Source organism: Notolepis coatsorum (genome assembly GCF_963971535.1).
Source record: "Notolepis coatsorum genome assembly, chromosome: 2".
Taxonomy (NCBI): Eukaryota; Metazoa; Chordata; class Actinopteri; order Aulopiformes; family Paralepididae; genus Notolepis; species Notolepis coatsorum.
This window is the reverse complement of record NC_140166.1, coordinates 170642397-170667411: the sequence shown is the minus strand read 5'-3', so window position 1 is coordinate 170667411 and position 25015 is coordinate 170642397. Positions and strand designations below refer to the sequence as shown.

At 42.4% G+C, this 25015-nt stretch overlaps 1 protein-coding gene across 2 annotated transcripts in view; it reads left to right on the top strand.

Moving 5' to 3' along the window:
* hdlbpa (high density lipoprotein binding protein a) overlaps positions 1–25015 on the top strand; it is a 62442-nt gene that overhangs the window by 11848 nt on the left and 25579 nt on the right. For both annotated transcript variants that reach the window (XM_084308856.1, XM_084308857.1), the window contains exons 6-16: positions 2654–2860; positions 4496–4711; positions 5041–5244; positions 20238–20345; positions 20791–20895; positions 21664–21742; positions 23003–23142; positions 23557–23661; positions 23821–23934; positions 24710–24796; positions 24876–25007. In XM_084308856.1, the coding sequence (XP_084164982.1) occupies positions 2654–2860; positions 4496–4711; positions 5041–5244; positions 20238–20345; positions 20791–20895; positions 21664–21742; positions 23003–23142; positions 23557–23661; positions 23821–23934; positions 24710–24796; positions 24876–25007 (1497 nt within the window). The remainder of the gene's footprint in view (positions 1–2653; positions 2861–4495; positions 4712–5040; positions 5245–20237; positions 20346–20790; positions 20896–21663; positions 21743–23002; positions 23143–23556; positions 23662–23820; positions 23935–24709; positions 24797–24875; positions 25008–25015) is intronic.

Here is a 25015-nt window from a genome sequence, read left to right as displayed (position 1 = left end):
CATTTTAATCCCAGTTACAATATCACAATAACGTGTGAGTGACACAATTCAACAATCCACATACTCCGATTCGTCGTAATTCATATCCACAATCCACGCATGAAGGCGCTTCAATTTATGCTTGAATGAAACACAATCCGGTCGCAAATACATCCACAGCCGAGAATATGAAACCAATCGGAGCCAAACGCCTGATGGGTTTCATTCATTAAAAACATCCCGTGGGATTCACATTTGCAATGCTCCGACATTATTAAAATAACCACATAGTGTGTATATCGCACCTCGCGAGCGCCGTATACAGGTGCAGCTCGATAAATTAGAATATCGTAGAAAAGTAATTTTATTTCAGTAATTCAATTCAAAAAGCAAAACTCTCGTAGATTATAGATTCATTACACACAAAGTGAAATATTTCAAGCCTTTATTTGTTTTAATTTCGATGATTATGTCTTACAGCTCATGAAAGCCCAAACTTCTGTATAACTAATACAAAATTCAAAATGGATGTATTTTATTTCTTTTGTATATAGAAATGTTGGCCTTCTGAAAAGTATGTTCATGTATGTTCACTCAGTACTTGGTTGGGGCTTCTTTTGCACAAATTACTGCATCAATACAGCTAAATATATAGACTTTTCCCACGATATTCTAATTTATTGAGCTGCACCTGTATATCATGCATTATTTAGAACAGAGTAAATCCATAGGCTGAATGTGATTTTATTATCAGCATTTTAGGTATATTATTTTACATTTCAAAAGCCCCCTCTAGAAAAACAAAGCACAAAAACATAATTCAGAATGGTATAATGAGGGGCGCCCTCGTGGCGCATAACAATAGTTATGTCAGGAATATAATAGTCAGGAAGGGAACTGGCATTTCTTTGCGAGGCCGTGACCATGGTTTATCCAGCTAACTGAACTAAACCCTGCCCTCGACCAGGTTCAAACTTTTTGATCTGTTGCCATAGTGATTTAGAAAATCACATGTCGGGGAACCGAAAGGTCTAGTTTAAGTCAAGTTATCCTGAAAATTATCCGGCTAACTCAGTTAGCCAGGTACAAGGAACAGGGCCCTGAGAAAGACGTTTGTCTTGTTTACATATTATCTACTAAATCCTAATGAAACTAGTAACTAAAATATATTAAGCCTATATTCATTAGACACGTAGGCCATACTGGCACACACAAGACTTGTTATGGAATATTAATGCAGTCTATTTCCACCGATTAGCTTTAGTTCTTATTTATTTATTTATTTATCCACTGTCATTTCAGTGTTGGTGTATAGGCTATATAGTGTATTTCAATATAAGTTTAATTGATTAATGATATATTCTAAGGAATGCAGGTTTATATCAAACAAAGGTCTGTTGTATACCATAAAACAGATATGTAAGAAATACAAATTCCACAGAAGGCATTAAATAATTATTTTCAATTATTTCACAATAATTCCATAATTGTGTTTGAATATCTGAGTAATTAAAGTAATTATACATTTGTCAAATAGCTGGGTCAGATATGGTTAATCCAGCTGCCCTGTGATCAGATTTATTTTTCCGACATCAAATGCGTAATTTCTTATCGTACAAATATTGTCATATTTATTTCAATTATGATTTAAGTAATTAATTCCAAGGAGGCCTGTAGTGTTGACATGAAGGAATCACTATGAGAACAGTCTGTCAAGTTAATAAAAATTTCAATTAGTCAATCAATCAAAGTGTGCTCCTCAGCACTCTTAAATCTGCTCTCAGCCACGCTCAAATCTGATCTCAGGAAAATTTGGGGAATCGCGCTACCAGCCCTAATATGTCTTGAATGGACAGAAAAGAGGACATTTTTGGTCGTAAATCTGTTCGGGAATGAGACCCAATGAGACCCAATGATACTACGGTATGTTTGTTTCTGACTCAAATTGTGTGTGTGTGTGTGAGAGAGAGGAGGGCGTGAGAAAGGGGAGAGAGCTGGAGAGTGTGAGAGATGGGGGGGGGGGGGGGGGGGGGGGGTGAATGTAACAAGTTATTTCCTCTATTATTTCATGCACACTTTATTCATTGTTTTAAATTTTTCTCTTTAAGTTATTTTGTGCATCACTCTGATTTGATGCAAATTTGCAATGCATGAGGGTCATCCTTTTGTGTTAAATGGCTGCATAAAGCAAGCATTTGTTGACTCATGTTGATAAGATTATTCAAACTTGAAAAATATCATTTTAAGGTAGATTTAGAACAGATAAAAGATATGCAATTAATTTGCGATTAATCACGATTAACCCTTTCACTGCCACACGACCGAAGGTTAACCCTTTACTATCACGGGTTAACCTTCGGTCGTGTGGCAGTGAAAGGGTTAACCTTGTGTATTGTCGCAGTGAAAGGGTTAACTGTTCAGTAGTGTGGCAGTGAAAGGGTTAACTATGGACAATTGTGCGATTAATCAGATTAAATATTTTAATAAATTGACAGCCTTACTAATTAGACATCAAATTATTAGATTTCTGTTGATATATTTCTTGTATATTAAGTTATTAACACATAGCAACCATTGTTTCATCCAACGTGGAGGAAATCTGGTAATTCTAAACAATCCGTGAAAGGCCTCTACTGCGTTGTATCTTAAGTATATGTTTTTTTTGTATATATAGGCTTCTGCTACTGTGGCCATCCCCAAAGAGCACCATCGCTTTGTCATCGGCAAAAATGGGGAGAAGCTTCAGGAGCTAGAGCTCAAGACTGCCACTAAAATCCAGATCCCACGACCTGACGACCCCAGCAACCTCATCAAGATCTCTGGCACCAAGGAGGGCCTGGAAAAGGCCAAGCATGAGATCCTGCTGATCTCCGCTGAGCAGGTAATCAAAAGAATGTCAAATTGATGTGCCCCTTCTAGCCCTTTTTTATGCTTCCAAAAAGTATATCTAAAACATTCTCTCAAGAATGATAAACACGGTTGCATCTGAACTAGAGGAAAATAATTATGTATGCAGCTTAGGTTTCCTTTTTTTGTCTGTGCATAAATGGAAGCCAATCCCATCAACCATGACCGCTGGTAACCCTGCTGGCATACCATATATTTAATTCTTGGAAGTGTTTTTGATTCACTTTTGACATATTAGTGTCTGTGGAAGCTGCAAGGCGAGCACATCCTGATGTTGAAGTACTGACTTGTAAATGGGCTGAAACCTGAAACTAGAAATGGTTTCGGCTTATGTAACCAATAGCATGTTTCCATCGCAGGGACCTGTATCTAAATTAAGTTATGTGGGACATTCTGATTGGTTGAGTACTCTCTGCATTTTATCCACTATTTTCCAAAATCTGCAGCACAAAAAGTAAATTTTGTTCATTGACCTTTGCATTAAATTGCAGCACATCTAGTTACAGCAATATTGTGCTGTCAGAACTGTCTTGTGTTTGCAGGTTAAGTATTTAAAGTTAGCTACTGCCTATTACTAGACTGTAATCTATCAACCAGGAAATGCACACATCAAACCTAACATTAGTTCTATGCTTGAAGCTCTTATTAGAAGTTGAAGCTCTTAGAAGTTGATAAAGTGATCTATGCATGAAAACTAAACAAATTCAGTGAATCTCTTAGTTTACACATTGTAAGTTAAGCAGGGTTGTGATTTACACATTGTAAGTTAAGCAGGGTTGTGATTATAGGTAAAGTATTTCCAAAACACTGCTTCGATAAGGATAAAATATCTTGACACCTGACATCACTTTCATTTCATATAGTGCGTTGAAAACATGGGAAATCGAATGCAAGCCCATTTCTAAAGATAATTCAACAATTCTGTATATAATTGATATTGACACTTGCCCAGTGGTGCAAAATAAAACCCTGCAGCGTCTGCCCTTTAAACTTAGGACAGGCATAAGATATACAAGAATAAGATGGGATAGCACTTGGGTCGTTGCACAAGTTGTGACGGGACAGAATGTCAAGTTAATCTAGTTTAATTTAATTGTGGATTGATCAATAAATCGAATGCAAGCCTATTCCTCGAGATAAAGAGCCAATAATTCCACAACAACCGCATAGCAATGATGACTGGTGGTTTGGAACCCAACTCTGGCGCAGAGCGAAATCTACAGAGCTCTGTTTGGAAATACCAGTCATGTTGGACTCCTGAGTTACCAGTGCATTGTACAGTCTGTTTCATGTCTGTTCAATGCGAGTGTCTATATATATATATATATATATATATATATGGCAAAAGAGACCGTTTTCATACGTTGGCCGACTAATTAGTCTAATCTTCAGATATTTAGACCATGGGCTGAACAAGCCTTTTTAGTTCCTTGAAAAGTAGTTCCTGGGACAAAAATGTCTGGGTACTTCCGGTGGAAACGTGGCTATAAGATTGGGGGGTGGGTGTGTTATTATAAAATGGGATAATATGTTGACTTGTTTCACCTGTGGCTGTCATACCCTGGTCGTGGCATGGTACAATGAACAATATCTTCTGTTTTCTTTTTAGGACAAACGTGCTGTGGAGAGGGTGAACATTGACAAGGTGTTCCACCCTTTCATCACCGGGGCCTACAACAAGCTAGTAGGAGAGATGATGCAGGAGACCGGTGCCCGCATCAACGTGCCCCCTCCCAGCGTCAACAAAACAGAGATCGTCATCACTGGGGAGAAGGAGCAGGTGGCCCTTGCTGTGGCTTTGATCAAGAAGGTTTATGAAGAGAAGGTACGCTACCCTAGGAACCGAGGGATACACTATATACAAGGGATGTTTGGGCAGTTGGAATTATAAAATTCTGATGGAAGCTTCTTTTCATGTGCAAAGTAGTTTAAAAAATAAATAAAAAATTAAGTGAAGTTAAATGGGACTTTATTTAGTCTGTCGGATCAGCTAGAAACGTAACTTGCACCTCATAGACCTGCAGTCACTCACTCGGTTAACAACTCTGCCCCTAGCGGTGGCTCAGAGGTGTGACTCTTTGTCTAGGATGAATAATGGAACTCTCCACCTGTAACACTTGGTATCCTTGTTCTCCTTGTCCTCCGCCAAAGCAGAAGAACGCTACCACAATCGCGGTAGAAGTGAAGAAGTCTCAGCATAAGTATGTGATCGGCCCCAAGGGAAACACCCTGCAAGAGATCCTGGAGAAAACTGGCGTCTCGGTCGAGATCCCACCTTCTGACAGCAGCTCAGAAACTGTCATCCTTCGTGGGGAGCCAGACCGGCTGGGCCAGGCACTCACTGAAGTGTATGCCAAGGTATTTATCTGCAAAAAGATCCACATAACAATTCTATCTCCGATTCCATTATTAGTGTTGGGACTCTTATTAAAATATTTTATTTAATTGAAATGTATCTCATTTTAAACTCTTATCAATATTTGATGTGAAAAGCTAAATGTATTTATTCAAATGGCTTTTGGTATACAAGTGAATCAATGAATATACATATGTTTTAAGCAGCAACATCTTGTTTATTAGCTACTACACAGACAAATGGATCAATGACACTTTTAACAAAGTGCAAAATGTATGCAAAGGACCTTTGTAAACTCAGACACTTTCAAGGTAAAAGTAAAACACAGTACTTTCAAGTACATTCTAGAAAAAAACGTGATTGATCTCAATTTCAAAAGCTATTATTAGCTAACGTTAGCTGTCGTTCCTCCGTTAGCTTATGCTAGCTAGCTGGCCACATTTATAATTACTTCATGGAAACGGAGTAACGTCGAGCCCACCCACACTACACCAGTACACGCATGAACTCGACACAACTACCCCGTTTCCAACGTTAGGTCGAGCGGAGCCCATCCTACACTAGTACACGCATGAACTCGACACAACGTTACCCCGCCTCCATGAAGTGTCCAATTAGCAGCAATGTTGTTGAAAATGTAACGTTAATAAATGCTCCGAGCATAGCTCCGGAGAAATCTCTCCCTCTCTCTCTCTCTGATCTAAAGATAAACAAAGGGTTTTAAAAGTGTTATATTTATCTTCTCTTATAGTACCAGAGAGAAGCTGAGGAGAATCAACCAGCAACAAAAGCTAAATTTAAAAATATATATATATTTCTTTTATGGTATCGAAGTATCGATACTTTTCAAGGTATCGTATCGAAGTCGAAATTCCAGTATCGTGACAACACTAGTCTGGAGTGATCCTGTTGGGTTCTTCTCACAACAGTGCCTCACATATCTGCAGTAGATGGTTTAGGAAAGTGATTAATTATTACCAATTACAGTAAAAATAAATGCTAATAAAAACGACAGCAATGTTTTACTATCTATTAACACAAAAACGCTGTACCACGTCATTCCCCGCCATGCTCATTCTGCCAAAGACGCCGTACCATGTCTTTGATATCAATATTTCAAAAATCTATGATCGAAATCATATTTCTCCCCCGGAGACTTGAGATCTACTGTTGATCCCCTCTCAACTCTCCAACGGTTCAAGAGCGCCATCTGGTGGCCGATCGGCGGATTGCCCAGAGCGGAAACAGGAAATGGAAGCTGGTGCTCATTCCAATTCTGTCCGATCACTCGGTAATAGTCCCAGGACTCGAGCTAGACACAACGGATAGCAATCTGTTACCAATAACTCGATAAACAACATGATTTGGACGTATATACTATTATACAACCTGGAAATGGATCGCATATTTCTACATCCCATAATAGGAATATTTCTGTTCCACGCTCATTGCCCAACGCTATGAGGAAGCTACGGTAAGATTCAGCATTATTTTTTAACGTGTTCGATACTAACTGCTCTAATGATCATATCACCCACACTAGATGAATCATCTAATGTTGGCCACGGAATTATAAACGACCCCCCCCCCATCCGGTCAACATCAGATGATCAGTAGTAACTTCTAGAAGCACGTCCATTTGAAATTATTTATCTCGTATAGATTCCTATCAAACTGTATTTGATCATCAATATAATGCATTTGGGGCTATAAATCACGTTCTGGAGAAAGCTGCAGAAAACGATAAAAACATACTTATACTTTAGACCGTATTTTAGTATGAATATGTGAATGAAAAAGTATAACGTTGCTACACCCTGAACAATAGATACTTGACGTTGAATGGGCCATAGTAATGTCAATTTAGCAATACAATTTAAAAAGTTATAGCCCTGCAAAGAAGGTAAACATCCCCATAGACAAATGGAGCTGGCGGAGGATGGTATATTAAGAATATAAGCCTGGCGACCAAAGTGTTAATATTCAGTACATTTCATTTTGGAAAAGCAATTAAATTTATATTTCACTAATTCACCGTCAATTCACAAAGCTTTAACCTCTTGCGCCTGTGCGGTCCGGTTTCGGGCCGCAAATTACATCACGTCATAAATCTCTCTTTCAAACTTATTCAAGAGTAAACATCCTAACCATGTCACAACAGCAGTCATAGTGTATGTTTGTTTACCAATAGCTTGGTGTTATTAGTGAGATTTTAAATGTGTTGTTTTGATCGCGGGGATCCGCCATTTAGAATTTGCGACCGTCGCTGAATGATGACGATTGTAGTCATTTTGAGAAGAGGACATCTACTCTCAATTAGCGTTGGAATTTTTTTAAACTACACTTCCCAAAGGCTTCTAGCTGCTTTCAAGCAAATTGATAGTGTACTGTATGCATTTCTTTTTTTATTATTACTCTGGATTAGGGTTGGGCACCGAAAACCGGTTCTAATTAGGAACCGGTTCCTAACTTCCGGTTCTGGAACCAGAAGTAACATATCTGCATTTCGATTCTATAAAAAAAAAAAAAATCTTACTTTGTTAATTAATACCCTAGTTACAGTACAGCAACCAAATTAAACTGTATCAAGTCAACTGAAAATGTGAATAGTATGAAAAAAAATCTCCTGTGAAATAAGCTGTGACCTGCACCTCAAAGAATCTGAATCGAGAATCGTTCAGAACAGGAATCGATATGGAGAATCGGAATCGTTCAAATCCAAACGATGCCCAACCCTACTCGGGATTATATACCACAAAACTGAACGTTATTGGCATATATTGTAGCACAGTCAAGTTTGTCTCTCCTATTGTCAACATTTAGCAACCATTCGATTTGAAATCAGTTTAAAAATGGCAGAGCTGTCGCAAGAATAAAAAACCTACTGTACATACAGTAGATTTCATTCTGTTCTTCATGCACACCTGGTGATACTAAATCCAAATTGAACTCTGCCTTTGGAAAGAGTAGATTTGGCCCGATCCATAGTGTGCAAGTTGGCTATAATGTCATTTATAGGCCTCATATTCTATATTCTATAATATTTCAAATTGCATGGGTCCTGATGGCAGAATTCAGTACTGTATCTACAAAACCTTCTGTTTAATCATCTTCGCTTTATTCATTTCCTTAGATTTTTTGTACACGTGATCTCAAGAAGGTACTGAATGAGCTCAGTGGCAGTTTCTTCTTCTTTCATCACAATTTAAGCAAGCCTAGTACCGTAATAGACGCAATATTTCGGACACTGGGAATACATTCACTGAGGTCCCTAGATACCAACAACATGCAAATGGTCCTTATAGAAGTCAATCTTCCATTTACTTAAGTATGTATTTTAGGTGGATTTTCAGAAAATGGGGCTCCGGGTTTAAGAGGTTAATGGACAGTAACTTGTAATAAATCCCATTTAATAAAACAGTTCTTGTTGGGTTTTTGTTTACCTCCATGGTTCAAGGAGGGTCTACAGCAGGGGTCTCAAACTCAATGTACCTAGGGGCCGCTGGAGGTAGAGTCTGGGTGAGGCTGGGCCGCATCAAATATTCCACAAAAAAAGGGGTTAAAGTATTCCCCAAAAAATACAACTGATCCAATCTTCTCAATCTTTAGCAATAACATTTCAGAACATGAACAATTCTTCAGAACATGAACGGTTCTTCAGAAGATAGGCTTCTCTTACCTACTCCTTGCTGCCAGAGACTTGGCAGCGCTTCCCCCCCTTGTGTCCTCTCAGGTTTGTCAGGCGCAATACATCTTCAATAAACTACCCCTTTGCCTCATCATAAAACCTCACAAACACCAGCAACTGAGCATTCTCAGTAGTGTCAGTGGACTCATCCACAGCTATGGAAATGCGCTGCATTAAAAAAAGAATTCAAATCACCAGCCAGTATTTCAGTTATTTTGGTTGCTGTGCTATCTGAGGGGGATTTGCTTTTGTTTGCCTTCAAACATGGTCTCCATCACTTCAGTCATACATTCTTTTATCATGTATGCATCAGAGAATGGCTTCTTGTGTTTAGCCAACACCCATGCCACTGCAGAGTGAGGACTTGGTTGCTTTTTCTCATTGTGACATAGATTTAACAATAATTCTGCTTGCAGCTTGATATGATGATTTCATTCCATTTGTTTTTGTGGTTCTTGGCACTGAATTATGAGGAAAGGTTGCATCAAAATAACTTTTGTAGTGGCGTTTCAAATATGCCACTCTTCACAAGAGCTACCGTTTCTTGGCATAATTAGGACCATTGGTTTGGTGCTGGGAGGATGCACACATATTTTTCAGTCTATTCACCTTTGAATTGCAGTGATTTTCACTGTCTACTTTCCTTTTACTGGCCATCTTTGTACATGCCACATTTTTCTACTAACTGCCTGCTGGTGAAACTATGCTACTAGCTACATTTATCTCACGGAGATAAAACTGGGAACGAGGCTACTAGCTACAGTACCTGCAGATTAGACTACCTGTAGATGCGCTGTCAACTCTCGCTCTGACTCGGACCTGTTGAAAGAGACTACACGCATTCCGTGAAGACCCGCCCTACTCTGCTTCTGATTCGCAGACTGTGGGTGGGGGGAGAAACACTGACGGGACGCTGAATGTGATTGGAGTAGACGGACACAGTCAGTAGCAGTGCAGCCGGACAGGCAGAGCACTGCTTTCAGAGGAGATAACGGAGAATTTCGAGGATGCCTGCCAGACATGCTACTAGCTACATTTATCTCACGGAGATAAAACTGGGAACGAGGCTACTAGCTACAGTACCTGCAGATTAGACTACCTGTAGATGCGCTGTCAACTCTCGCTCTGACTCGGACCTGTTGAAAGAGACTACACGCATTCCGTGAAGACCCGCCCTACTCTGCTTCTGATTCGCAGACTGTGGGTGGGGGGAGAAACACTGACGGGACGCTGAATGTGATTGGAGTAGACGGACACAGTCAGTAGCAGTGCAGCCGGACAGGCAGAGCACTGCTTTCAGAGGAGATAACGGAGAATTTCGAGGATGCCTGCCAGACAGGATATATTTTCCTTCCACTTGGTATCACTCCGGAATCACGTTTCACTAATGTAACGTTGCTGTCATGAGCCTGCGCTATGGTAGCCTACAAGTGATAAAATAAATAAAACATCCAACTCGCGCAACGACGCGGCAAAAACTTGCGTGCGGCCCGCACTAACACTAAACTTTGATGTCAAGTAGGGCAGGGGTTCCCAAACTTTTCAGGCCGGGACCCATAAAATAAGGCGTCAGAGAGCCGCGGCCCAATGCACATCGTCAGGCTTTTTATTTTCTTATCTGTTATTTAGTTTGAAATGTTCGTTGAAATAAGTAGATTTTTCGTTTTTTTTTTATTAAGTTAATATAAAACCATATAGTCACATTTTAGAATACAATAGAATAGAATTTTAGAATACAACTAGAAACACTGTCCTGGCCTGCTTCTAAGTTCAGTGGCCTGACACTTTTTTTTTTTTTTTTTTTTTTGGAAATCATCTCGCGGCCCTCCTGTGGCTGCTCGCGGCCCGACCCCGACTTTGGGAACCACTGAAGTAGGGGGCCGCAAAATATCATCCAGCAAGACCCCTGGTCTACAGCTTCTGTATTTTGGTGGTCTACAGTCCACGGCAATTCAGCGAGCCAGTGTGTTTGTTAGATGTCGTCTGACTCATCTTGGCTCTGAACCCCGTCATCTGGTCTAGTGTGGGTTGGCGACCCTGCTTGCTCGTACTAGGGCTAACGTTAGCCTGACCAGCATTAGCTCTAGCATCCACGTTAGCTGCAACATGCTTAGAATTGAGGTGATAACGTAGGCTTGAAATGCTCCGGTGATATGCAAAGTATTCGCAACCGTTCTCTCTAAATCTCTCATTCAACGGGCCAAGCAACGCAGTCTCAACTTTTCCCATGATAGTCTACAACTGTCTGACGTCACCCAATGCACAGGTATGCCTGGAACTCGTCGACTGAGAAACGTTCTGCGGTGTCTAGAGTGCACTTAAATTTTTTTTTAATATTTTTTAATGCAGATATAATTGTATTTTATTTATTTTTGCCTTGCTTTGAAGACTACCAATAACATGTTTCTGTTCAAATGATTACATTTATGTTTCATATTGAGTGGACTAAACTGGAAAATAAATCGCACTCTGGATTTACATTAAGGTTTACATTTCATTCTGTGTGATCATCTTTTCTTTCTTTTGAAACCTATTAACTCATTGACTGCCACGCTGTTTTTCCATCGTTATTGACTATTTTCACGTTGTTTGTGGACCCATCGTATATACCAGGGGTTCCCAAACTTTTCAGGCCGCGACCCAAAAATAACGGGGTCAGAGAGCCGCGAATCCCACTATTATAGTTTTTTTTTTTTTTTATATATATATATATATATATAAATGGACATTTAAGGTTGAAACATGCACACATTCAAACGCGCACACACACTAATAAGCATTGGAGGCTTTTAACCAGGGCCGGACTGGGGAAATCATTCAGGCCAGGAAATATAGTGCAAAATATAGCCCCAGTCAGGCCACTTTTTAAGCAGTGGGTCTGGGGGTCCCCCACCAGGACATTTCTTGTTACAAAGACTTCATTTCCTGCATTCTGGTGCAGGCATTTTTTTTATTTGTACCCTTTAAATGCCAGTGTTTGTGATGGCATCACAAATGATTGTTAAACAGGCTAGCATATGTATGATTAGCAACAACACTGATTTTGATGGATTTTCAGTTTTTTTTGTTATGTCAGATTGAAAATAATACAATCTTTTATTCAACTTCAGCCCTGATCATAACACCACATATTAATTTTATAATTCTAACCCTTTTATAATTCTAACCCTTTAAATGCCAGTGTGTGTGATGGCATATATTTGCAATATATCAAATGCAAAGTAGATTTTTCTGGGGGGGATTATTACAGGCTAGCATGTGTCAATGATTAGCAACAACAGTTTTTTGTAAGGGTCCCGCCTCCACCAATCACATGCGGCTCCTTTTGTGTGTGTGTGAGAGCAAGAGAGGGAGATAGTTCTCCAACTTGTGTGAGTTGCAGTGATCTCCTGGTTGTTCCCCACCTAGGTTATCTAACTATTGCGCTGCTGCAACTAGAACGTTTTTTTTTTTTTTTTTTTTTAATTTTTTTGGAATCATCTGGCGACCCCGACTTTGGGAACCCCTGGTATATTCTATAAGCTATGGAGACAATAGTACGGCTCATTTGACGGGCACGATTTATACTCCCAGAGCTTCTGCTATCATTACAAAAGCATGTTTTATGACTGGGTTCGGTAAAATAGTAGGGCTGACCTTCGAAGCTTTTTTTGGCAATCGAAGCTTCGGGGCCGAGCTTCGATTTTAATTCGAAGCTTTAAAAAAAATTATAATAATAATAATTTATTGCTCCGCTTCTTCGTCGACATGTCTGCTGCACATGTCCTTGTTGTTTTCAACACAGATAATCTCCACATGCTTGTTGTAGAGAGGTGGAGTCGAGGCGCCGCTTACTTTCGTTTTTGAATCGGAACAGGATCAATACATATAACGTTAGGTGGCCCTCATCCGTTGTCCTCAAGATGGCGCGGCTCAGGTTAGTCGCCGTCGGTTTCGCTCAGCAACGATTGTGCACACTTTGTTATTACCGTATGTTTGTTTTTACTACTTTTTTTTATAGAAACATCACTGGCTGGGACGTCATACGTCATTGACCTAAACTCCGGACTTAAAGACGAGTTTAGAGACACTTTATGCCTAGATTGGCCATCGGTGATCAGGCGGGACAAGGACAAAGGAGTCGGCAAGAAGAAACACAGAGGGAAGAGAGGAGGAATCAGACGGAGTTTAAAAAGATCTGTGTACCGCCCGGCAATCTCATCCATCTTTCTGGCGAATGCACGTTCGTTGGAGGGGAGGATGGACTATTTGAGAGCGAGGGTCCGATTCCAGCGAGATATGAGAGACTGTAACGCTATGCGTTTAACGGAGACATGGCTGAAGCCAGCGACCCCGGACCATAGCGTCTCTCCCTCGGACTCCTTCACCGTCTTCCGAGCGGATCGCACCGAAGCCTCCGGTAAGAGCATCGGCGGGGGTGTCTGCCTCATTACCAACAACGGCTGGGTTAATCCCAAGGAGGTAAAGGTACTCTCCCGTTCATGCTCGCCGGATTTGGATCATCTGGCCATTCAATGCCACCCATTCCACCTACCCTGAGAATTCACGGCCATCATTTTGACTGCAGTATACATCCCTCCCCAGGCAAACACCGCCAGGGCCCTGGCTGAACTGGCGGAGCATCTCAGCATTCATCAGATAAAACATCCGGACGCAGCCAGCTGGCGATTTCAATCAGGCAAATCTGAAAAGTGATGCCATCCTTCTTTCAGCACATCGCCTGCTCCACCAGAGGAGGAAATACACTGGATCACTGCTACACCCCGTTCAGAGCCGGCTACAAAGCTGTACCGGCTCCGCCACTAGCGGGGGCGACTAGCGCGTCCGACCATGACTCCATTTACCTGATCCCTGCGTACAGACAGATCACGTGACGCCGTCGTGGCACGTGAGGCAAAAAAATTGTCCGACCAGAGGCCACGCTTCAGGATGCTCTCGAGGACGTAGACTGGGGGATGTTTCAAGGAAGCGCCAGTGACGTCAGCGAGTTCGCGGACAGCGCTGTATGCTTCATTACAACATTCGCGGATAGTATTATCCCCACAAAGAAGGTGCGGGTGTTCCCAAACCAGAAGCCGTGGGTGGATACTATAGTAATAATAATAATGGCTTGGATTTATATAGCGCTCTTCATGACACCCAGAGCGCTTCACAGAGTCCATTATTCGTTCATACACAGTCATACCGGTGGTGGTAAGCTACAATTGCAGCCAGAGCTGCCCTGAGGCAGACTCACAGAAGCGTGGTGAATAATCATCGCCTACGGCCCCTCCGACCACCACCAACATTCATTCACATGCATACACATTTATACGAGGTAAGTAGGTTGCCCAAGGACACAACGGCGATGGGATGGGCTTGAGCAGGATTCGAACCACCAACCCTTCGATCAGAGCAGCTCTGAAATCTCGCACCACTGCCTACAACCTGGGCAGAGAGTCAGGAAACATGGAGGAGTATAAGGCTACAGTCTATACTCTGCGCAAGGCTGTTAAACTTGCAAAACGGACGTATGCTGACAAAATGGAGACACAAATGGCACAGAATGACTAGGCTTATGGCAGGGACTGAGGACGATAACTGACTACAAAGTCAGCGGCCCCTCAATGGGGAGCGACGACGCCTCTCGCGGACAAACGCAACTCTTTCTACGCTCGGTTTGGTGCAGACGGTGGGCCGCTAGCTCAACGGCTAGTGACGTCACTGGCGCGTCGGCTGTTGTGGAGGGGGGGTGTGGGCATCCGCGGGGGGGCGGGGACGCTCTCTCATTGTCGGTACACAGTGTGAGAAGAGCATTTATGCAGGTGAACACCAGAAAAGCTGCTGGCCCAGACGGAATAACAGGACGCATACTTAAGTCCTGCGCTAACCAGCTAGCCCCTGTGTTCACCGCCATATTTAATCGATCCCTGGCGGAGTCAGTGGTCCCCGCCTGCTTCAAGATGTCTACCATCATCCCTGTACCAAGAAAACCTCCCCAACATGTCTCGATGACTACAGACCGGTGGCACTCACCTCTGTGGCCATGAAATGTTTCGAGAGGCTGGTCAAGGATCACATTTGTGCCTCCTTCCCCAGTGATATGGACCCTATGCAATTTGCATACAGGCCAAACGGGTCCACTGATGATGCGGTCTCCCAAGTACTGCACAGCACCCTCTCTCACCTTGACCGCCAGAAGGGGGGCTATGTGAGACTGTTGTTCATTGACTACAGCTCAGCGTTCAACACCATAGTCCCCACCAGACTGGTGGACAAGCTGATCGAGCTGGGTCTGAGCTCCGCTCTGAGCACCTGGATACTGGACTTTCTGAGTGAAAGGCCCCAGGCGGTCAGGGTGGGGCGTCAGACCTCCAACACCATCACCCTGAGCATCGGGTCCCCCCAGGGCTGTGTTCTGAGCCCCCTGCTGTACTCACTATACACGCACGACTGTGTGGCCAAGTTCAGCTCCAACTCCATAGTGAAGTTTGCGGACGACACGGTGGTGGTGGGGCTGATCTCGGACAACGACGAGAAGGCCTACCGGGAGGAGGTTGAGGTACTGGAACGCTGGTGCCAGGACAACATCCTGCTCCTGAACATTGGTAAAACCAAGGAGCTGATCGTGGATTATAGGAGAGGACAGCAGGAGACACACGCACCACTGAGGATAAACGGGGCTACCGTGGACAGGGTGAGCAGCTTTAAGTACCTGGGGGTCCACATCTCAGAGGATCTGACATGGACAACACACATAGACTCAGTCGTAAAAAAGGCGAAGCAGCGCCTTTACCACCTGAGACAGTTAAGGAAGTTCAGAGTATCTGGGAAGATACTCCAGTCCTTCTACTCCGGAGCTGTAGAGAGCATCTTGACTGGAAACATCACTGCCTGGTATGGAAACAGCACGGCACAGGACAAGAAGGCCCTACAGAGAGTGGTGCGCTCAGCCGAGCGTACCACGGGTATTGCACTACCACCCCTGCAGGTTCTCATCATCAAACCTTTATTTGAATAGGCAGGCTAATTAAGAACAAGTTCTTATTTTCAATAACGGCCTATTTGGGGGTAAAAAGCCCCCAAGGGGATGGGGGATCAAATCAAATAAATAAAAATAAAACACAAAGGAACATTATTAAAAAGGCAGGACATACATACAGAGCAACAACTGAACTGAACAACAACTGGCGGACAACAGAACAATAGTGGCAGCATGGTGTTAGCACATGGAGAAACATCTACATGAGTGCTCTAGGGAGTTTGTTAAAATTTCCTTAAACAATCGAATTGAAATAAACGTTTCCATATTTAAGGTTTTTTGTAGTGTACAATCAGCTGCTGCGTACTGAAAGGAGGAACGGCCTTGTGAGGAGTTGGCATGGGGGGCGTTTACCAGGATATGTGTGGCTGACCGGGTGTGGTAATTTGGGAGTGGACGAGGGTGGACTAGGCGAGTAAGGTAAGGGGGATTATGGCCTAGAAGTGTTTTATATACAAAGGCCAGCCAGTGGATGTTGCGTCTAATCTCCAGGGAGGGCCAGTTTACTAGGGAGTATAGCTTGCAGTGGTGGGTCCTGTAGGGGGCATTGGTAGCGAAGCGAATGGCGCAGTGATATAGGATATCCAAGCGCTCTAGATCACCTTTACGGGCCAAGCGGTAGATTACATCGCTAAAATCAAATAGCGGCAGGACAGTCATCTGCACCAGGGTGAGTTTAGCAGATCTAGTGAAGGAGGAACGGTTCCTATACAGAAAGCTAAGCCTTGCTTTGACTTTGGCCTGCAGTTTAGTTAGGTGTTCAGAGAAGGAGAGTTTGGTGTCGATCCACACTCCCAGGTATTTATAAGAGGTGACCAGTTCAAGCTTTTTGCCATCGGCGGCTACAATGGTGCCAGTCTGGGAGGTACCCTTGTGGCCGAACCACATAACTTTGGTCTTGCTGGTGTTTAGGACCAGGCAAAGGGCGGAGAAACCAGCTTGGATTTTTAGAAAGCTCTCCTGGAGAGTTTTCAGGACAGCATCCGGGGAGGGACCAGAGGTGTACAGGACTGTCATCAGCATAGAGGTGAATTAGGGAGTTTCCAGCGAACTGGCCTATGTTGTTTATATAGATGGAGAAGAGGATTGGAGCTAGTAAGGAGCCTTGGGGGACCCCCTTAGAGATGGATAGGGACTGGGTTAATAGGTTGTCGGTTTTATTGACTGAGTGCGATCAGAGAGGTAGTTCTCGAACCATGCTACACTGTGATTAGTGACACCAACAAGATATACAACAAGGGGTGCAAATCCAGAGCCTGCAGAATAATGAAAGACCCTCGCCACCCCAACAACAGCCTGTTCATGCTGTTGAGGTCAGGCAGACGCCTGCGAACATTACCTACTAGGACAGAGGGACTTCGGCTCAGCTTCTTCCGCCAGGCCATCAGAGCCTTGAACACTGAACTCTCCACACACAAGCACACACACGACACACGCACTGTACACGCTCACACACTAGCAGCCACTTTAACATGAGCAAGCACACACTCATGCTGCACACGCCCACACTTATGGCCACTAAGGAAAGGTCACTTTAAGAATAGTATAGTATAACTGAGATTGTATAATATAGCATGTACAGAAAGACCGTGCCTCATCCGTAGCTAACAGTGTATTGCACTACCACAGGACCTAGCATGTCCTACCATGCTCTGTAAATAACTTATGTACATATACCAATATGCCCTACTCTGTTTACTTGTTGCACAATGTCGTTCTATTGGATTCTATTATGTTATTACTATTGTATTATGCACATCGTTGCGGGCAAGACCACCCGCATTTCATTGTATACTCGTATGCCGTGACAAATAAAACTCTTGACTTGACTTGACTTCTTCTATAGTCTGCTCGGGCCCGACTATACCACAGAGCCGAATAGGTTTCCTCATCGGCCGGTTTGACTAGTATTTTTATGATTTACCGGAAGTGCTGAGTTCAACATAGTCTGGGGGAAACGCACCTTATCGTCCATAATCATCATCCATATAATCCGTTTTGGCTTCTTCATAATATCCAATAGTTCGCTCTAGGCGATCGCCATTGTCGAACGTTAGATTGCTGTAGTTTGCTCAGTGATTCCATGCCACTGCTGCCACTGCTGAGTGCCCTAGTGATTTGGTTACACTCGGCCCATGCAGTTCATAAGGTAGGCGATACTGCCACCTGTTGGGATTCGATCATCATTGCAGGTTCCAGCCACACTCAACGGCCCGCGTGAGTGGTTAGAATAAGAAAATAGAAAAAAAGGAACAAACGAGATCTCGTTTTTGGCGCTGAATGAGTTAAGTACCGAACTCTGTACTTTGAAGGTTACCAACCGAATTACATCGGTACTACAGTGTACCGATTCATGCTAGATCAATCGGTACCAAAATTTTGTACCTCTTCTAGTATATTACACTCTTATACTAAACAGAGACTACCGGTAGTCTAGACAAATATAAATGTTAGTCCCATCTCTTGGGTCTTTGGAAAGACCAGACGAGGTCAGAAGTTTTGATAATATTAACTGAGGATGGCCAGATAATGTTGTTTAAAAACGTAATGCATGCTCATGCAATTTATTTTCTGTGGTGTGGGACGGTTCACAAAATGGACTGTTCGGTTCGTATCACGGTTTTGGGGTCACGGTTTTTGGTTCGGTTCCATATACGTTAATTTTTATTAAAAAATAATTTAACCCTCAAATCTAAACATGCTTCTCATTTATATATAAAAAACAAAGTTTACAGTGTTTACAGCCTTAAATAATGTTTGGCACACAAAGACCGAACTGACTGAAAAATATAGGCTACATTTGTCAAAGTATTAACTTAGTGCAAACAAACAATATGCTCAGCCAGCACTAGACTTTCCTTTCTTTAATATAAACACAAAAAAACAATGTCAACCATGTTTAAATTCCCTGATTATCAGTTCTGAATGGAAAGATTCGTTTTCCGCTTGAAATTAAAGTGCAGTATTTGAAATACAATGAAAGGAATATGGCTGGATTTCTTATCGTACATCAAACTAACACACACGCTGTACTGTTTAAAAACAACACTGCTCTGTTCATTCTATTTTTTAAATATGTACATTATCTGTCTACATTTATTTAGACTAACATTATTTAAATATTGAGTGCAACTGTGGTGGATTACGTAATTCGGTGAGTTGGAACTATCTGGGTTGGCGGGTCCCCACGGACATTTTAGTGGCACGGACCTTCAGCTCAGGCAATGTTATCAGCTCCGGTAACGTTAGGAGTTCATAACATCAACAGGCAGTGGGAAAGCGGCAATAGTCCCGGTTGGAGTTAGTAAAACACAGTTGTATGTTAGCCTTCTTGGATGTTGAATAAACGCCTATCATTGTCTTTAAACACCCCGCCTCTCAGACTCTCATTTCCTCCTCTGCTAGCTAGTAGCTACGCTACCATAGTTAAAACGTGCGTTGTGTTGTACAAACTGCTAACGCTATGGCAAGATGTGTGTAGGGGCCTATGTAATGTTAATGGCTATGTTTTTAAAGTCGTAATTATTTATATTGTGCCTTCCATTTTTACACAAACTGACTAGCACCTGGCTGCAGTGCTGCTGCTGCTGCCTGCAGCCAGTGCTCACCTCTCCCGGCTCCGCCAAATAATTTTTTTTTTATTTGCGTGTCATCTGAACCGTACGATACACAGACGCCCCGAACCGTGGAGGTAGTACCGTACGGTACACGATTCGAATGCGTATCGTCCCACCCCTAGTTATAACTATATTGACATTGAGAAGTTTGGACATATTTCTTACAACTGAAATGAAATTATTTTATCACAGAGTTGAGTACCGAAAAAAGCTACCGCTGGTTACCGATACCGAAGTCCAGGAACTGGTACTGATATCTGTTCAAATGTGACCGGTACCCAACCCTAATATGGATAATGAAGATATCTCATCTGCATAATGAGAATACTATGAATAGGAACAGGACCTCACGATATACCGTAGTTCGCCCTTATTTAAATGTGACAGGGGAGTAATCCAATCCACTTTATTTATAAAGCACATTTAAAAACAAGTGCTGTACAAGTCCACAACATAAGATAAAACATAAACATTTAATAAAAAAGCACACAATAAAAAAACAAGTACAATATGTCACATAAAAAGGCAGGTCTCTCAAAAGCTGTTTAAAACACCGAAAGCCAGAGCAAATAGTTGTGATTTGAACACCTGCAGAGTGGGGACCTGCCTAACATCCAGTGGCAGCTCATTACAGATGACTTTAATGTATAACTTTGTTTTGGTTTACAGGCCAACAGCTACACTGTGTCCTCCGTCACAGCTCCTTCCTGGCTTCATCGTTTCATAATTGGCAAGAAGGGGCAGAATTTGGCCAAGATCACCCAACAAATGCCCAAGGTTTGTGGGGGGGGGGGGGAAGTAGGGATGTCCGATATTATCGGCCGATATTGGCATAGAAATGTGATATCGGAAAATATTGGTATCTGTTTTCAAATTTATTTAAAAAAATTTAAGCTTATTTAACCTTTTATTTACCCATGCAAGTAAGAACAAATTATAATTTTATTTATTGTCAAAGTATGCATAATGTTGTGTTAATTACACAAGAGATATGTAATGTTAATTACCTGAAATTATTCAGTTTTTTGTGGGGAGAAACCCTGCATATATCTGTTCGGTTGATATCGGTATCGGAAAATAAGAGTTGGACAATATCGGTATATCGGTAAAAAAGCCAATATTGAGCATCGCTAGAAAAAAGTACGTAATTGTGTCAGTTTTTTTTTTTTTTTTTTTTATATATGTCTGGAGATCTCTGTTTTGATATCTCGTTTGTACTCAGGTGCACATCGAGTTCACTGAGGGAGAAGACAAGATCACCCTGGAGGGTCCCACCAAAGACATGCAGATGGTGCAGAGCCAGATGGAAGCCATTGTTACCGATCTGGTGAGGATGATAATCTCTTGCCAAGTCACCCACAAAGGGCATACTTTGTTGACTTTTTTTTTTCTTCTTTTCATGAGGAATGGTAATATAGCTAAGATGCTATTCTAAGGGAAACGGGGGGGGCAGTTTTTTTCAAATATGAAGTGTTTTTGGGAGAAAAGATTACCAGCTAAGTCAAATTATTCTCTTAATTGAATAACTAGTTATGAAGACTTTAAAATGGGGAGTCCTCTGTTTGTTTAGAAGATGTTTATAAGCAGGCGGTTAGGTGGCCGAGCGGAGATTGCGTTCGTCACCAACCCCGGAGCTGTGAGCTGGATTCGCCCGTTGGAATCCAGCTCACAGCTCCGGGGTTGTCACCAGCTTGGCTGGCCGTCTGCACTAATACAATTGGCTGTATTAGAGGGTGGGAGAAGCTGGCGGGGTGGGTCCGGGTCGTTGTAAACAGCGACTCCTACAGTTCGGTCGGGGCGCCTGCTTAGCGCGGATAGGACTTGAGGGGGATAGTGTGATCCTCCCACACGCTACGCCCTCTCGATGAGAATCCGCGCTGCCAGGTGAAAAGAAGCGGTGATTGGCTGGACGTGTGTCGGAGGAAGCACGTGGTAGCCTCCACTCTCCCAGATGATCTGACTGTGGGGGGTAAGTGCGCAGCGACCAGGAAGGGACTGGGAATTGGCATACGACTAACATTGGGATGGGAGAAAATCGGAGGAAAAATGGAGGAAAAAAGGATGTTTATAAGCGTACTTGCTTCCACCTCAACAGGTTAGCCGTATGGATTATACAGAGATCAGCGTGGATCCCAAATTCCACAGACACCTTATTGGCAAGGGTGGTGGCAACAGTGAGTAGCTCATTACTTCTCGTTTGTCAGACGCTAGTAGCTTCAGTATAAGATCTTCACAGTTTCTAAGATGCGACGCACATTAGGCCTGGGCGGTATAATTTTTTTCACACCGTCATACTTTGATCACCTAATACCCCGGTATACGGTATATGACGGTATGACTCATTTTCATCAGCGGGGGGGGGGGGGGGGGGGGCGCAGCTAACAATATACTCGTTATTATCACCATACATAACTCTTGCTTATATTGAAACACGTTGAGATTAGGGCCGTTCTTTCAACCTGAAAGTGCACTTTCTTCAACCTCGAAGTAAACAAATCACAGAAGGTAGCCCCGCCTGCCGGCACCATCCAGGTATCGACGTGAGCTAACGGTAGCTAGTTAGCCGGCAGCCCGGCGGAGCTAACAATATACTCGTTATTATCACCATACATAACGCTTGCTTATATTGAAACACGTTGAGATTAGGGCCGTTCTTTCAACCTGAAAGTGCACTTTCTTCAACCTCGAAGTAAACGAATCACAGAAGGTAGCCCCGCCTGCCGGCACCATCCAGTTATCGACGTGAGCGAACGGTAGCTAGTTAGCCGGTAGCCCGGCACCATCGTATCAACGTGAGCCAGTTGCATTAGGATTAAAAAAATGTCAACACTCACTCACCCCGTTTTATATTACATTCCCAAAGAACTGCCTCCGTCTCTCGTAGTCTCTGTGGTTAACTTCGACGCTTCATCGTTCAATGGTAACATTATTATTATTGCTTTAGCAACTGCTCAGAGATGGAGGAAATGCATACAGGCATCTTGCTCAGCTCAGCTCTGTGCGGGGAAATACGGACCGCCTCCCCTGCCCTCTGCTGGCCGTGCTGTGTGTGTGCACGCACTTCAACATACTCGAAAGTTAACTCCGTTTCACTTATGGAAACCGAAACGCAATGCCGTCCCTGTATAAACTCTGTTTCAGTGGAAATAGAAACTTAAAACCAACTGTGATTATACCGTCATACCGCCCAAGCCTAACGCACATCTAATACGATCGTCCAAAGCCATTAACTCACTCATTCAGTCAGTCACTGTTAACCGCTCTGCCCCTAGTGGAGGCTCACAGGGAATGTGCTTCTCATCTATTATGTGTCCTTGTTTTTTGTTACATTCATAGTTTGAGGTTCAGTTGCAGACAACGGGACATATTTACCGGTAATCATTTATAATGATAAAAAAGAAAATTGAATTAAGAAAATCTCCCTCCTTTTTTAGTCAACCGCATCAAAGACCTGTACAAGGTGACTGTGCGCATTCCCCCTGACAACGAGAAGAGCAACCTGATCCGCATTGAAGGAGACCCCCAGGGTGTCCAGGAAGCCAAGAAGGAGCTGCTGGAGCTTGCGTCACGCATGGTTTGTACTGCCGAGCCCCTCCAGTTTAAAGCCCCAGTCTGTGATTCATTTCACCTTCTAAATGTTTATTATATTCTTGACCAGTTTGATCTGTAGATGGAAAATTTGTTTTATGGATCTTTCTTAATCCATTGTAATATAGATCTGTTTTTACTCTCATTACCAACATGAACAAACCTTTTTACAGCCTCAAAATAATTGAACCGTAAAGCTTTACCTGTTTAGTGTTGGTCCTTTTATATAAAGAGCTCAGCAAATCAACTAGTCTCCTTATTTTTAGTGGTGCATGCTTCCCATGGGTTTACGTTTTGGATCACGGATTGAGCCTTTAATACGAATATGGCAATAATAAGGATTTCTGTGTTGGGTCATAGTTTACTCTAACTTGGGCTAACATTTCTCTCTCTCTGGCAGGAGAATGAGCGTACAAAGGACCTGATAATTGAACAGCGTTTTCACAGAGCCATCATTGGGCAGAAAGGAGAGAATATCAAGGAAGTGCGTGACAAATTCCCTGAGGTGAGTCACCTAGGAAGGAAACTAACAAGCTGCCACCAGAGAATTAGTCTGTGGCTGAACGTGCTTCTCATATTCAATGCTCACTTAGTTGTTACCGACTGGCCTATTCATTATAAACAATTTTTTTATGTACTTAACCCATTATTTGTTCACTTGAAGGTTATTATCAATTTCCCTGACCCGGCACAAAAAAGTGATATTGTCCAGCTCCGAGGCCCACGGAACGAGGTGGAGAAATGCGCCAAATTCATGGCCAAGATGGTGGCTGAAATGGTACGTCCATATAGTAGATGGGTTTGCGCCATTATCTATTTTTTTTTTTTATTATTGTTCGTAGTCATTGACCCTTTCACTACTGCACTATAGAATGTTAACCCCTCCACTACCATACTACAGACTAACTGTCTGTATTGTGGTAGTTGAAGGGTTAAAAGTGATGCACGATATATCGGCCGCCGATATAATATCGGCTGATATGGCCGTTATTTTACACATCGGTATCGGTCCGATATCGAGATGGGGCCGATATTAAAAAAGTTTTTACATTTTTTTTTATTCTTTTATTTTTTTTATACATGTTTTGGCCTTAAATAGTTTCAAAATATCAGACATTTCTGAAAATAAGTTACAAAAGTAAAAAGAATTATGCGTTTTGGAAAATAGCTCTTTATTTATATAACTCGTCATCACTGTAAATGAGGGAAACCTCAGTGCTTTCACGAGTATAAATAAAGGTTTGGAATGAAATTTGATTATAATAAAGTGTTTTCTATACAGAGATATCGACATCGGTAAATATCGGCCAGAACAGCAATATTAATATCGGTATCTGCCACAATTTTCACATCGGTGCATCACAAACATTTATAATTTGCCTGTTTTTATTTGTCTGCCTAGCCCTAGTGTAAAGTAATGCATCACAAACTAGTGTGTAAAAGATGCTCACAGATCTAGATAGAATATGTCTGCATACCTTTTATTGGAGTAGTCACTGATGGCGTAACATTAAAGAGCAATAATTGTTGACCTATGACTTCTCTTTGTTCAGGTGGAGAACAGTTTTGTCGTCTCAGTCCCCATCTTCAAACAGTTCCACAAGAACATTATTGGAAAAGGAGGAGCAAATATTAAGAAGGTTGGTTATTGACTTAAAATCATACAATTTAATTTCATTTGTATTTATTTATTTTTGACAAATAATCTTTTCTTTCTAGATTCGGGAGGAAACTACCACCAAGATTGACCTGCCTGCCGAGAATAGTAACTCTGAGATGATTGTCATCACTGGCAAGAAGGCCAACTGTGAGGCTGCCAGGACCCGCATCCTGGCCATTCAGAAAGAGCTGGTTAGTCG